General features: G+C 42.9%; 1 protein-coding gene across 1 annotated transcript in view; it reads right to left on the reverse strand.

Annotated features, from left to right (window-relative positions):
* Window positions 1-10,143, reverse strand: part of mon1a (MON1 secretory trafficking family member A) — a 15,798-nt gene extending 5,655 nt beyond the window's left edge. The window contains exons 1-3 of the mRNA XM_080846780.1: window positions 10,114-10,143; window positions 9,131-9,472; window positions 1,572-1,958 (exon numbers count right to left, since the gene is read on the reverse strand). Of these exons, the coding sequence (XP_080702906.1) occupies window positions 1,572-1,958; window positions 9,131-9,362 (619 nt within the window). The 5' untranslated portion in view covers window positions 9,363-9,472; window positions 10,114-10,143. The remainder of the gene's footprint in view (window positions 1-1,571; window positions 1,959-9,130; window positions 9,473-10,113) is intronic.
* Window positions 10,144-15,000: the final 4,857 nt, after the last annotated feature.

Genomic DNA, 15,000 nt, shown 5'->3' on the forward strand with positions numbered 1-15,000 from the left:
CAGAGAAAACTACTGTAAACTGAGAAATCAAGTTACAAAACTCAATAATAGGAAAAAGAAACAATATTATGCTTTGCAATTAATCAGGACAAAGAATGACCCCAAAAAGCTTTGGAGTACACTTAATGGTATAATGGGAAGAAACACCTCTCCACAACCTAAATGTATTGAAAGTGGGGGTACCTTTATCACAAAACCCAAAGAAATTGCAGATCACTTGAGTATTATTTCAGAAGCAAGGTAAATACACTAAGGAAAGAATCATCACAGAGGCCTGACAACAGTTCAACCAGTGTCAACATCCAAGACTATATGAAGGACAAACTCTGCCAGGTTGAGTTTAGTGAACTAACAGTGGAAACAGTGGCTCGGCTGGTGAAAGTGGTATGTGGTGACAAACAACCAGGGATGGATGGGATAGATGGTAAACTGATTAGAATGGCTGTAGATTATGTTGCACAGCCAATCGGTCATATACTAAACACCAGTCTGAAACTATCAATCTTTCCTAAAGCCTGGCTAAAAGTTGAAGACAGGATGGCTGCTGCACTTCTTTTGTCAACATGGCGCCTCTTGCAGTCTAAAACACCAGCATGTCAGTATAGGCAACTCAATACAAATGTAGCCTCACATAACTATGCCACTAGTCGAGCAATAGAAGGTAGGTTTTCTCTCCCCAGAGCTAAGACTAATTTCCTTAAACGCACTGTGGGATATAGAGCAATGAAGTCTTGGAACCTACTATCAACAGAAATCATGAATGTGACACGTAAATGTATGTTCAAAAAGCAAATAATGAAACACTTGGGTACAGCATACTTGTGACACTTGTATTTTAAATTGTATGATCATTATTTTGTGTATTTAAAACTTTGATATTGGTATCGTAATGAATGGTTCAAATGTTAGATATTGGTATTGTAATGTATGTTTTAAATGTTAGATATTGGTATTGTAATGTATGTTTTAAATGTTAGATATTGGTATTGTAATGTACGTTTTAAATGTTAGGTATTGTAATATATGTTTTAAATGTTTTGATATTTGTATGTAAGTCTTAAATGTGGACGCCACGAAAAGTAGCTCTGTCTTAGGGTAGAGCTAATGGGGATCCTTCTAAATAAACAAATAATTAATCACAGAGATAACTCATCACAGACATAACTCATCACAGACAGAACTAATCACAGACATAACTAATCACAGACAGAACTAATCACATACAGAACTTACCGCAGACATAATTAAATCACATACAGAACTAATCACAGACAGAACTAATCACAGACAACTCATCACAGACAGAACTAATCACAGACAGAACTAATCACAGACAACTCATCACAGACAGAACTAATCACAGACATAACTAATCACAGACAGAACTAATCACAGACAACTCATCACAGACAGAACTAATCACAGACATAACTAATCACAGACAGAACTAATCACAGACAACTCATCACAGACAGAACTAATCACAGACATAACTAATCACAGACATAACTAATCACAGACAGAACTAATCACAGAGATAACTAATCACAGACAGAACTAATCACACTCACCTCCCTGGATGGAACGGATAGCGTTCTTGTCGGACTCCACGAAGGCGACGAGTGCCATCATGACTCCCACGGTGGAGGACAGCGCCTCCTCTGTTCCGTAGCGGGAGTAGATGGGCTTACCCGCCTCGCTCAGGACGAACACGTGCTTCCTGTGCGCCCGCCACTCCTCGCTGGACACATCCTCCTCCTTCTCCCGCACGCCACCGCCTCTCGCCTCCTCCTCAGGACACGCCTCCTCCTCAGGACACGCCTCCTCCTGTGCTGACTCCTCCTCCCCAACAGACCCCGCCCCCTCTGCAGACTCTGGCCCCGCCTCTTCCTCTGTGTCGGCAGTCAGATCCTCGAAGGAGCGGGCGTGAACAAACATGGCCGTCTCCTGGCCAGCACCTGCACAACACAACACAGGCATCAGAGAGACTCAACACACACACACAGGCATCAGAACACAACACACACACAACACAACACACACAACACACACACACAACACACACAACACACAACACAACACACACAACACAACACACACAACACAACACAGGCATCATACAACTCAACACACACAACACACACACATCATACAACTCAACACACACATCACACACACATCACACACAACACAACACACACACAACACAACACAACACAACACACACAACAGAACACACAACACACACAACACAACACAACACACAACACACAACACAGGCATCACACAACACAACACAACACAACACAACACAACACAACACAACACAACACAGGCATCACACAACACAACACAACACAACACAGGCATCACACAACTCAGCACAGGCATCACAAAACTCAACACAGTGGCTACATTGTCCTTCATGGTCAGTGGCTTAAATGTAACTGCTATATTCCACACACTCCTGTGGTTCTGCGTAAATGTAACTGCTATATTCCACACACTCCTGTGGTTCTGCGTAAATGTAACTGCTATATTCCACACACTCCTGTGGTTCTGCGTAAATGTAACTGCTATATTCCACACACTCCTGTGGTTCTGTGTAAATGTAACTGCTATATTCCACACACTTCTGTGGTTCTGGGTAAATGTAACGGCTATATTCCACACACTACGGTCATCTCTCCTGAGAATGCTACTGCCCTCCACGTGTCTGTGAGAGATTTCATAGAGTAATTCCTGGGGGGGGGGGGACGGACAGGAAAATTGCAGATGAACCCGCCCCCTCCCCTTGCGAAGAAGGTTTGCCATCTTTTTCACATGCAGGGACGTAATAACTCAATTTTACAATACACAGAACAACAGAAATGTCCGGCAAGGCAAAATCCCCCGGCGAGATATAGACTATATAGAACCAAGGGCGTAGGTTTGCATAGGGTCCATAGGGACTGGTCACGACCAAAGTTTGGGAAAGACAAGACAAAAGTCTCCCCACCTATATTTTGTTAATTTGAATATATTTGCAAACTCACTCGTATTATTATCAATACTATGTTCGTCGCCCAGAAGAGTGACAAATGCATATCCAGTTAAATACCAGTGTCCCTACCAATGCTGAGACCAAACCTATGCCCTTATTTAGAACTAGAGCTGCAACGATTAGTCGACGAAATCGACTAAGTCGATTGTGAAAAATGGTCGACCCGTCATATAATATATAAAAAAAATGTCTTTTCTTTGCAGACGCTAACAGAGCTACCGGTACTTTTCATTCGGAATTGCATATAGGAAGTGCGAAATAGCTGCGAAAAGCGAATTATTTTGAGATGGCTCATGTTACCATGGAAACAATAAACAAAGCTTGGTTTAGCAGCTGCTGCATATCAGATATGGCTAACAGAAAAGTTGTTCTCTCAATTTTTCTCAATGATGGTCAATTATTAGTAGTTTAAGAAGTACTACTACAGTATTTCAAAGAGAACGGGCTGTGGGAGCATAAGAACAGTAAGTGTCTAGCAGCAATTATCATAGACATACAGCCGCGGAAAAAATTAAGAGACCACTTCAAAATTATCAGTTTCTCTGGTTTTACTATTTATTGGTATGTGTTAAAGTAAAATGTACATTTTAGTTTTATTCTATAACCTACTGGCAACATTCCTACCAAATTTCAAATAAAAATATTGTCATTTAGATCATTTATTTGCAGAAAAATGACAATTGGTCAAAATAGCAAAAAAGATGCAGTGTCTTCAGATCTCGAATAATGCAAAGAAAACAAGCTCATATTCATTTTTAAACTACACAATACTAATGCTTTAACTTAGGAAGAGTTCAGAAATCAATATTTGGTGGAATAACCTTGATTTAAAATCACAACTTTCATGTGTCTTGGCATGCTCTCCACCAGTCTTTCACATTGCCGTTGGGTGACTTTATGCTACTCCTGGCGCAAGAATTCAAGCAGCTCGGCGTCTTTTCATGGCTTGTGACCATCCATCTTCCTCTTGATCACATTTCAGAGTTTTTTTTATGGGATTCAGGTCTCGAAATTGGGCTGGCCATGACAGGGTCCTGATCTGGTGATACTCCATCCACACCTTTACTGGCCTGGCTGTGTGGCATGGAGCATTGCCCTGCTGGAAAAAACACTTCTCAGAGTTGGGGAACATTGTCAGAGCAAAAGGAAGCAAGTTTTTCTTCCGGGACAACGTTGTACTTTGCCTGGCTGAGGTTTGTAAAAGACCATAAGGATTGAACCAAAGCGGACTGGAGGGTCTCCTAGTTCGTCTTCTCTGATGAGTCCAATTTTCAGCTTTGCCCAACACATGGTCGTCTGATGGTTAGACGGAGACCTGGAGAGGCCTACAAGCCACAGAGTCTTGCACCTACTGTGAAATTGGACTCATCAGAGAAGACGAACTAGGAGACCCTCCAGTCGGCTTTGGTTCAATCCTGATGGTCTTTTACAAACCTCAGCCAGGCAAAGTACAACGTTGTCCCGGAAGAAAAACTTGCTTCCTTTTGCTCTGACAATGTTCCCCAACTCTGAGAAGTGTTTTTTCCAGCAGGGCAATGCTCCATGCCACACAGCCAGGCCATTAAAGGTGTGGATGGAGTATCACCAGATCAGGACCCTGTCATGGCCAGGCCAATTTCGAGACCTGAATCCCATAAAAAAAACTCTGAAATGTGATCAAGAGGAAGATGGATGGTCACAAGCCATGAAAAGAAGCCGAGCTGCTTGAATTCTTAAGCCAGGAGTAGCACAAAGTCACCCAACGGCAATGTGAAAGACTGGTGGAGAGCATGCCAAGACACATGAAAGTTGTGATTTTAAATCAAGGTTATTCCACCAAATATTGATTTCTGAACTCTTCCTAAGTTAAAGCATTAGTATTGTGTAGTTTAAAAATGAATATGAGCTTGTTTTCTTTGCATTATTCGAGATCTGAAGACACTGCATCTTTTTTGCTATTTTGACCAATTGTCATTTTTCTGCAAATAAATGATCTAAATGACAATATTTTTATTTGAAATTTGGTAGGAATGTTGCCAGTAGGTTATAGAATAAAACAAAGATGTACATTTTACTTTAACACATACCAATAAATAGTAAAACCAGAGAAACTGATAATTTTGAAGTGGTCTCTTAATTTTTTCCGCGGCTGTATATCTATAACTTATTGTAAGGTTTACTCTAAAATGTTTGAAAACAGAACGTCTCATGGAGGATGCTTGCTAACGCTATTTCAGTTATGTTAAGTGCAATGCGGTAAATCAGTGAATTATCAGAGTAGCCTGTATTTTCGTTTGTTCTGAATAGATAACCTCCTCCACTTAGCAATCTTCAAACAAAAGATTGTGGATTTTTTTTTTTTCATATGTTGAATTTGAATGTCACCTGCAGCTCAGTTATGTTGCACTTGCAGAGGCTTGATTGCTATTTTGAGTTCCTTTTAAAACTTTCTCTTTACTTTTAAAACTTTATTTGCACTTTCTCTTTACTTTTATAAGCATATTTGCACTCTTAATTAGTGTGCTTGCCCGAAGGGAAGCACAGTATTGTTATCGTTAAGTTTTCTTTATTTATTCTGCCCGATTTTCTTGCAGCTAACTACTCCTCGCCCGTTTGAGATAGAGACGCCATTCAAACACCGAAATGTCCGGCTCGATCCGGTGCAACCTGCTATGACTTTTCGTGGCGGTACTCCTTGTAACTCCTTTTTTATTCCTCTTTTTCATCACCTTTTTCTCTCATTGACTAACATGGTGGAAGGTTGAGCAATTGTGACGTCACCCACTAAGGCGAAGCTCTGTATTCTCTACGGCCGTTGACGGCCAGCGACGACCAGCATACAATCATGGATAAAAACACTAGAAATGCTGTTGCTGAACTTCATCTACACAACTGATTTAATTCTTTAAGCCTTATTGAACATATTTTTATCTTAAAAGCTATATATTTGTATTTAACTTTTTTGAGAAATGATAACGTTATTACGTGATGTGCCTTCGCTGCAGAACAGGATGGTATAAAGGCGCTCACATGCTTGTCCGATCGTGCTCTCCGATCTCACGAGGCACGCCCTTAAACGCCCTCCTTGAAGTGGGGCCACACCTTTGAGCACCTCGGAGAGCCATCCGAGGGTGTCGGATGGCCTCTGGAGCACCGCTTGAATTTTCTCACTATCCGATCCGAGCTGTCCGACACCCCTGGCTAAAATGACGTTTCCTGTTTCGTTCCCTGTATGACAGCACCTCCGTTTTTAAAAAATCGCTGAGAGATCGCTGGGAACCTGGGGCTGGAGGTCCAGGAGTGCATTAGGAGTTGGAGGAAGATCAGGGACAAGTTTCTAAAAATGAAAAAAACTATGAAGGGCACCAGCGGCGATGCAGGAGGAAAACCGACATCTCCCTTCTTCCTTGCTCCATCGTGGCTATCGCCGCATATAAAGCATAGGGAGACGTCGTCTAATTACAGCAATAATAAAAACATTTCTTGGTTTTCGAACAGCCTCTTTGTGTTTGAGTTAGCAGAGCATGCAGTGTAAATGATTAAATTGTAAAGAACCTGAATTGTAGACGTAAAAAAGCAGAACTGTTTGTGTGGTATAATAATAGAAAATATTCGACAATAACCGCGAGCTTGGTCATTGTCGTTAGCAATTCATTTCACAACAACAGCCTCTGATCATTAACTAAAAAATACACGGGATAAAAACAAACGATTTCTTATTTGATAGTTTGTTGTTGATGATGTAATGGCCTTGTAACATCATAATAAAGCATTGGTAATCTCCACAGCCCCTCGTAGAACCATGCAGGTAGAGGTGAGTCGTACAATCATCAGATTAGAAAGGGCGTGTCTCTCGTGAAGTCGTACGAGGTGAATTGGATAACCATGCAAATGCCTTAAGAGAAAGAGAGCGGAGATTCTCCTAACTAGCTGGCTAATGTAGCCATCCCATTTAAGCTATTCATATTATCGCTAAGCTATTTGTGACATTGGTAATTATACAGTATCATTTGTTACATTTCACTCTCAATATTTCCCGCTACAAACTGCTTAGTATTCCACTTTGTAGCCTTCTCTAATCACTCGATTACCTCAGCCAGCCAGATTGGCAAAATGACAGCACCGAGACGTCCACGTATGTTTACCCTGGAGGAAGCAGTAGTGCTTTGCCAAATTGAGCTGAGATTTTCGAGTCGAATGACAACGAAACTAATGTAAGTTGTAAAATGAATGTTGATGGATAACAACCTAAATCTGAGCCATAGTTGCCAACTCTGGCATCTACAACATTTCTGATTAGCTACGCTAATTTGACTCACAGAGCCTAGTTTGTGTTGAAGCGCCGGTCAGTGTCTTTCAATAGAGAGTTAGCCTACACATAGCCTCTTACTCTATAAAACATTAACGCAAATATGGCGATTATTATTTACCTTATCTGCTGGTAACCATAGAAGATCGTGAAGTAGGCCTACTAGTGATTTGAGTCCAAGCCCATATGTATTGTAGATGAGGTAATCCACTTGGTGCTAGCAAGCACATCAAAACTCCAGTCAAAACGATGGTCTGTCGACAACGCAGATTTCGCTAATATGTTTATCCTACTTGTAACTTGTTGGTTGCTAGGAAGCTCTCTGAACATATGACCGGTCTTACTATACTGTTAGTACACAGAGTATTCCTATTTTATGGACTGCATGACTTATGAACAAAGCTCATGTAAAGTGACATTTCTAGTAACTAATCTTGGAATGTAGCGTGGCTCACGTCGCTGTCATTCTTCCACACTGTCAGTGGACGAGCGTTGGCTCACTGTAGATTCACTTTGTTTGCGTTATTTCAGTGTAGTATTTATTTATATATTTAATTTTGAAATTAGGCTATATAGGCTGTCAAAAAGGTGTTGTATCGCTATGGCAGGGTTACATGAAGTAAATATGAATGTAATAGACTACTTTGTGCTACTGAATAATGCAGCTGAGATAATAAAGTCTTTGGAAGATATTTTGTGTCATGTCTATAGGTTTATGTCTGTAAATGTGAAATGGTTAGTGGTAGGCCTACATCTCATGGCATTTCAATATATTTCTAGTTTAGTGAGCTACACTTTAGATATTTTCTGAGAGTCTTCGAGTTTAGCTGCCCCCTCCTTATATGGATAAAACATATAACAAGCCAGATATCACTGTTGAGAGAGAACTGCATTAAGTCTAACATATAGGCCTATCTTACAATAAACATTAAGTAAAGCTGGCTATGTAACCGCATTCATTCCAATATTGTTGCAGAGATGTTTCCTTTTACCAAGATAACAATTTCAACAATTCACTTAGCTCAGTAAGTCAGTATAACGAAACTCTGGAACTATTAGGCTATGACCATATGTAACACACTAGACCCTTTCACAATAAACAAGCAAACAAACAAACAAAAACAGAACAACAAAGATACCCTCATATGTCTAAACGTCAGTGGAGCCAAAATATAATGTTTGAGCTTGGTTGCTTGCTAAAATATATTGGAAGAAGGCCCCACTACACTGATTGAGTAGATGTAAATACATGTTAATTCATAGGCACTTGTTCTCTCTGTCACAGAGCAAGCACACTCTCGCAGTTCGTTCACGAAACGCATTCTAGTTTGTATTACTATTTCATGTATTTATTATGATGATTACATTTGTATTAACTTGTTACTCAAATACATTTGAAATTCAAATTCCAACATTTTGAATCATTTTTTAAATTTATGGAAATAATCGTTAGATTAGTCGATTAATCGAAAAAAAAAAGTCGATAGATTAATCGATTACCAAAATAATCGTTAGTTGCAGCCCTATTTAGAACATGGGTCAGAGTGGGTTCTGCTGGTTCCTTATTTAGAACATGGGTCAGAGTGGGTTCTGCTGGTTCCTTATTTAGAACATGGGTCAGAGTGGGTTCTGCTGGTTCCTTATTTAGAACATGGGTCAGAGTGGGTTCTGCTGGTTCCTTATTTAGAACATGGGTCAGAGTGGGTTCTGCTGGTTCCTTATTTAGAACATGGGTCAGAGTGGGTTCTGCTGGTTCCTTATTTAGAACATGGGTCAGAGTGGGTTCTGCTGGTTCTTACCTGGTTCTGTCCCCTCCACCAGCCCGGGTGTGGGGCTCTCAGCCCTGTCAATGCGCATGCGTTCCACCGTCAGGCGTTCCACGGTCGGGGGTTCCACGGTCAGGCGTTCCACGGTCGGGCGTTCCACGGTCGGATGTTCCATGGTCGGATGTTCCATGGTCGGGGGTTCCACGGTCGGGCAGCCGTTAGATGGCATCGCCTCCCATGGCTGGTTGTGGACATCGGCGGCCATGACAGCTGCGTCACCTGTGCGGTCAGTCACCTGTGCAGTGATCCGAGCTCCCCTCTGTGAGATCACAGCATTCCCGAGTCACTCACCGCAGGACTGACACACTGCAGAGACTATCACACACACACACACACACACACACACACACACACACACACACACGGCAAGGTTAGGAGGCAAAGATCATTCCCAAATCCTAATTCCACGAACCAAAACTAAATTATGAACTATGACGTCAGTCACGTGAGTTAGTGTATCTAGCTGGGGGGTTGACGTGTTTTAGTTCGACTGTCTCCTAATCAAATGGCCGATTAGTATCTGCTGGACAGACAAAAGCATCGATAGCTAACGCAAAATTACCTGGCGTTAAAGACAACTGTCAACTTCGAACAAGCTTCGGATCGGATCGGATCGGATTATTGAAAGCACAACTACTTTAGCTCCTGAAGTCGAAATAAGTTGGACTAGTTAGTGTTTAACGTTACTACAAAGGTGCAACGGCTTTGCAGGGCTTTCGCGGCGTTAATGTGTATTAGAAACTGATCATCCATTAAGTCCTTCGAACTCGCAGCTGGAAGATGAGCCGATGAGGAAATCTCAGCATAGCCCCAATCAGTGGCTAGCGACTAGCATGCAATCTCGCACACAGAAACCGGCTGTGCTGCTATAGACTGTTCGAGAGATGTGCCCGTTTGAACCGTCTCTCAGTAGGCTACCATGTACTAACAGACATAGCAGGGTTTGAATACTATACCTTTCACTGGCGTCGGTGCTCATGCATTTCTATGCAATGTTTGGACTTGTCCGGAGTGTACAATGAACTATGGATCTGTCAGGAGACCTCAATGCTGAGTGTTCGCTTTGAACTATGGGGGATGTAGGCTAGTGTTTATTCTGAGACGGTCTTGTGTTTCCACTTTCCGTGGTGCTTGTGTTTCCCCTACCCGGTTCCTATGGTGGCCTGATTGCCGAGTCTAATCATTTACAGAAGTACGGAAGCAGAGAATGTGTTTCTACTGTCGTTAATCAGTACTTTACAGGAGTAGCCTATTGCTTGTGAACTGTGATGCGCAGCCCCGACCCACATAGCCTACTCATCGCACTTAATACTTCATACATCATACATCATACCTCCATACTTCCATACAGAACCAGAAACGTCTTTATTGCCAAGTAGGTTAACACCTAGTACACCCAGCAATGTTGTATGGTACATTGATGCAAACAATAAATGTACACAATAAACAAACTAAATAAATAAACATATCACGGTCTGAGAGCCTCCGTTTCTTCTTCCACTGCCACCGTCCTCTCCCGCGCGTCCTACAGGTCTGCGTGCGTTTGTCTGTCACTTCTTTGTTTCGTATTTCCGTTTTCATTAGTGCGAAAATGACATTTTTCATATCGGGTTTAGTCAAAGACTTCCAGGTAGAGGGCTTACTTACACAGTCAACCCACCATTTAATTTCAAATTACGAGAAAATATCCACAGGCCTACTGTTATCTGTGAAGGCTGCAGGCTATGTCATGTTCTGTTTGGTTTCCGTGTACCTTGGGGATAAAAACGACAGTGGAACGTGTAGTAGGCTTTTTACAGTTTTTCTCCATTGCTTTGGATCATTTCAGAAACAGAAATGACATTCTTAAAGATCTTAGTGCATTTGGCAAAATAGCCTATGGTTCAGCACAACTACATACACCTTCAAAAGGTCACCCAAAACAGTTTACCCAAGCTCCAAACCCAAATTATTTCTCATATAAATAGTCATTGCCCCAAAAATGAAAGGTTCCTTCTTGATTGCTGTGGCTCATCTCTCGAAAAAAAAGCACATTCTCAAAGCTTTAAATACATTTGCCAAAGTGACCTAGATGGTTTAGCAAAACACTCAGGCACACATGCAAAAGGTCATATCTCTCCAGACAACTCATCAGTCAAAACTAATTCCCTTTCTCATAGTCAGTGCCCCCAAAATGAAAAGTCCCCTTGGTTGTTTAAATTCTGCAGGTCAAAACGTTTAGATGTTTTGACAGTATGGCAGTGGACCATATAAATATCTGCACATTTCAATCTTGGCTCAGACCTTTGACACTGAATGTTTACTGCAGTAGATGTTTTCTTTCCAGAATACTTAATGGAAATGAGTCCTAGTGACTATGTTAATGGCAGAGATAGTGACACAAACACACACACTCTGAACTCTATCTCTGCATCTCTCTCTCTCTCTCTCTCTCTCTCTCTCTCTCTATCTCCGGGGAGCAGTGATCGGGGTTAGGTGTCTTGCTCAAGGGATGAGGGCATGGGAGAGCAGTGCTCTGCCTCTTCCCCCACCCACATTTATCCTGGTCAGGGAACGAACCGGCCACCCTCCGGTTACCAGCCCGAAACCCTAACCAGTAGGCCACGGCCACCCTCCGGTTACCAGCCCGAAACCCTAACCAGTAGGCCACGGCCACCCTCCGGTTACCAGCCCGAAACCCTAACCAGTAGGCCACGGCCACCCTCCGGTTACCAGCCCGAAACCCTAACCAGTAGGCCACGGCCACCCTCCGGTTACCAGCCCGAAACCCTAACCAGTAGGCCACGGCCACCCTCCGGTTACCAGCCCGAAACCCTAACCAGTAGGCCACGGCCACCCTCCGGTTACCAGCCCGAAACCCTAACCAGTAGGCCACGGCCACCCTCCGGTTACCAGCCCGAAACCCTAACCAGTAGGCCACGGCCACCCTCCGGTTACCAGCCCGAAACCCTAACCAGTAGGCCACGGCCACCCTCCGGTTACCAGCCCGAAACCCTAACCAGTAGGCCACGGCCACCCTCCGGTTACCAGCCCGAAACCCTAACCAGTAGGCCACGGCCACCCTCCGGTTACCAGCCCGGAACCCTAACCAGTAGGCCACGGCCACCCTCCGGTTACCAGCCCGAAACCCTAACCAGTAGGCCACGGCCACCCTCCGGTTACCAGCCCGGAACCCTAACCAGTAGGCCACGGCTCCCCCTTTGTGTATCAAACAGAAGAAAAAATAATAATTCAAGCGGTTACAGTAATAGAAAATGTGAACAGCACAACATACTGTCATACAATAAAAACATCAAACCTAAAATGATGTATAGCCTACACTAACAACACAACCTGGAGCTTCTGGGTATGGGCCAAGACGGTTTGGAGGTTTGCACGTGTTGTTTTGAGAATGTCATTTCTGTTACGTGAAATGATCCAAAGCGATGGAGAATAAACTGTAATACAGTGTGCTATAGCGCGTGCTTCAGGCTCAGGTCGGTGCACGGTGCCAAGGGTTGAATTAGTTTTATTCAAACTAAATAGTTTATATTTCCCCCTTCCTCCACTAGGTGGCGATGCTTGCCTCCTCCCATCAGAGGGATTAAAGTTGCGTTGAGCAGGTGGCCGCCCGGTGTCAGCGCGTGCACAAACTATAAGTCTCCTGCGTATCCCCTGCTTATCTTGAACGGTTGTGAACGCGACTCGAGCATCACATTTGCAAATATGGTTGCTTACTGGAGACAAGCGGGATTGAGGTAACATGATTTAGAATTGAAGTATCTATCTTGTTATCTAGTAATTTGGCTTAGTTGTTTTGCTACCGAGATTCTGTCTGATTAATCGGAGGCCCGTTAGTGAACAGAATAACGTGGAATATGTGTGTGATGTCGCGGCTTAAGCAGGTACCCGCAAGACAAGCCACAATCATCCATCAGTTCCACTGAGCAAATGTCCGAATGTACTTTAGCAAACTTGGGAGCCGGGGCAAGCAGGACTATCGATCAGTTAAAGTAGCGAAACATATTTCTGTTCCAAAACTAGCAAACTAACTACCTACAAAGGCATGCAAAAACCTTGCAAACACCACCAACAGCCCAGTTGACACTGATAGAAGCTTGCCTAGAGACTAACTGATGACTTTTGGCAATATAGCCGGCAACGTCATGCTTTGAAAGCTTTTCTTCCATTTTTACAGGGTATTCAAGCCTGTTATTCAGAACTACATAGGGCATATCTTGGATGTCTAGTGGGCAAGACACGGGTGTTTATCTGTCCTTCACATGACCATATGCTATCAACATGAATTTGAGAATGGTACCAAAACGAGTTGCCTTTAAAACCATAGCCCAAAACATGCCAAATTGTTGCATAGTGTTACTTTAAGGGAGTTTTGTGGGTAAAACTGAAAATGTGCTTTTCGGTTCCTCGTGCTTCCCTCAGCTACATCCGCTTTTCGGCCATCAGCGCGCAGGCTGTGCGCGCGGCACTTAAGCCGCAGTTCAAAGAGCTCGCGATGAAGAACGCCGAATTGAGCGTGAAGGTGCTGAAGCCGAAGACTACCGTCAGGTAGCTATCATCATCATCGGAAAACCCGAAGCACAGTATGGTTTTTCTACCGTTGTTAATTATGACCGATCTAAAATATGTCTTTGTTTGTCCTTACAGGAGCTGAAGTCCACGGGCTGCTTGAAGAACACGATGTTGAGTCCTTAATCACGGTGTAATCTTATTAAAGCTCTGATGGCGGTAAACACACGACCAGTCTCTCCTTGTCTCTCTCTGTCGACCTGAGGAACCTACAGTGGGAAGTGTGTGTGTGTACAGTGTGAAGTTCAATTCCTCACCCTGTAACGGTGTCTTTCTTATTACAAAAACATGGAAAGGCATTTAAATGTCTTGTAAATAAATGTGGTATAATGATGTCCTTGAGTGGATCATTAAATACATGCTACTTTTATTTGACTATGGGAAGTAAAATAGCAGATATTGTTCAAAAATCGAAGCCATTGAAAGGCGAAATTCATATCGCAAGGAAAATAATGTAAATCATGAAAAACTACAATAAGACAACAAGCCTTTAACTTTAAGTACAACATAAAGGACATTTTTCTGATAGGAACATATGGCATTTTTGAAAATTGTTCCATGATTTATGTTTCAAATGTGTATCTTGTCCGTTACAGGGTGGTAAAAACAACTGCCATTTTTAGGGATTAAATACCTGAGGTGGGAAAAGGTCTACTATGTCTTTCATAATGTGAGTGACTTAAAAAAACAGCTTTTCCTTGGAAAAAAAATTGAAATTACAAAGTGGAAAAGGCACCCGTCTCGTAGAATGACTGTTATGTGAAACTGAAGGCAGGTCAGACGTGTGAATATAGGGTCAGATGTGTGAATATAGGCTACTTTAATTTCTGTGGAAGTGGAAGAATGGGATCTGGCCCAGATGAAGTAGGGTAGCTGACCTGTAGTACTCATGCTGTCCACAAGAGGGCACAAGAGCAGGGTAACTGGTGCTGGTGGGAATATGAAAGATGTGTGATGGGGAAGAGGGAATCAGATGGAGTTTCTCCTTTGCTGGGTTAGGAGACATGCGCACCGTCTCTCATCTGACCTGTAGTACTCATGCTGTCCACAAGAGGGCACAAGAGCAGACGCTCGATACTGTAGAAAGGCCACTCTGCTTTGAATGTGTTATTCGAGGAGTTCATCTCTAGAGTCAGTGAGAAGCGTAGTGTTTTTTCAGGCTGTACCTAACCCAGTATGCCACCCAGCTAGTGTTGCAACACACACACACACACACACACACACACACACACACACACACTCAGCATTAGGGCTGTAGGCCACCCAGCTGCTGG

Source organism: Sprattus sprattus (genome assembly GCF_963457725.1).
Source record: "Sprattus sprattus genome assembly, chromosome: 10".
NCBI lineage: Eukaryota > Metazoa > Chordata > Actinopteri > Clupeiformes > Clupeidae > Sprattus > Sprattus sprattus.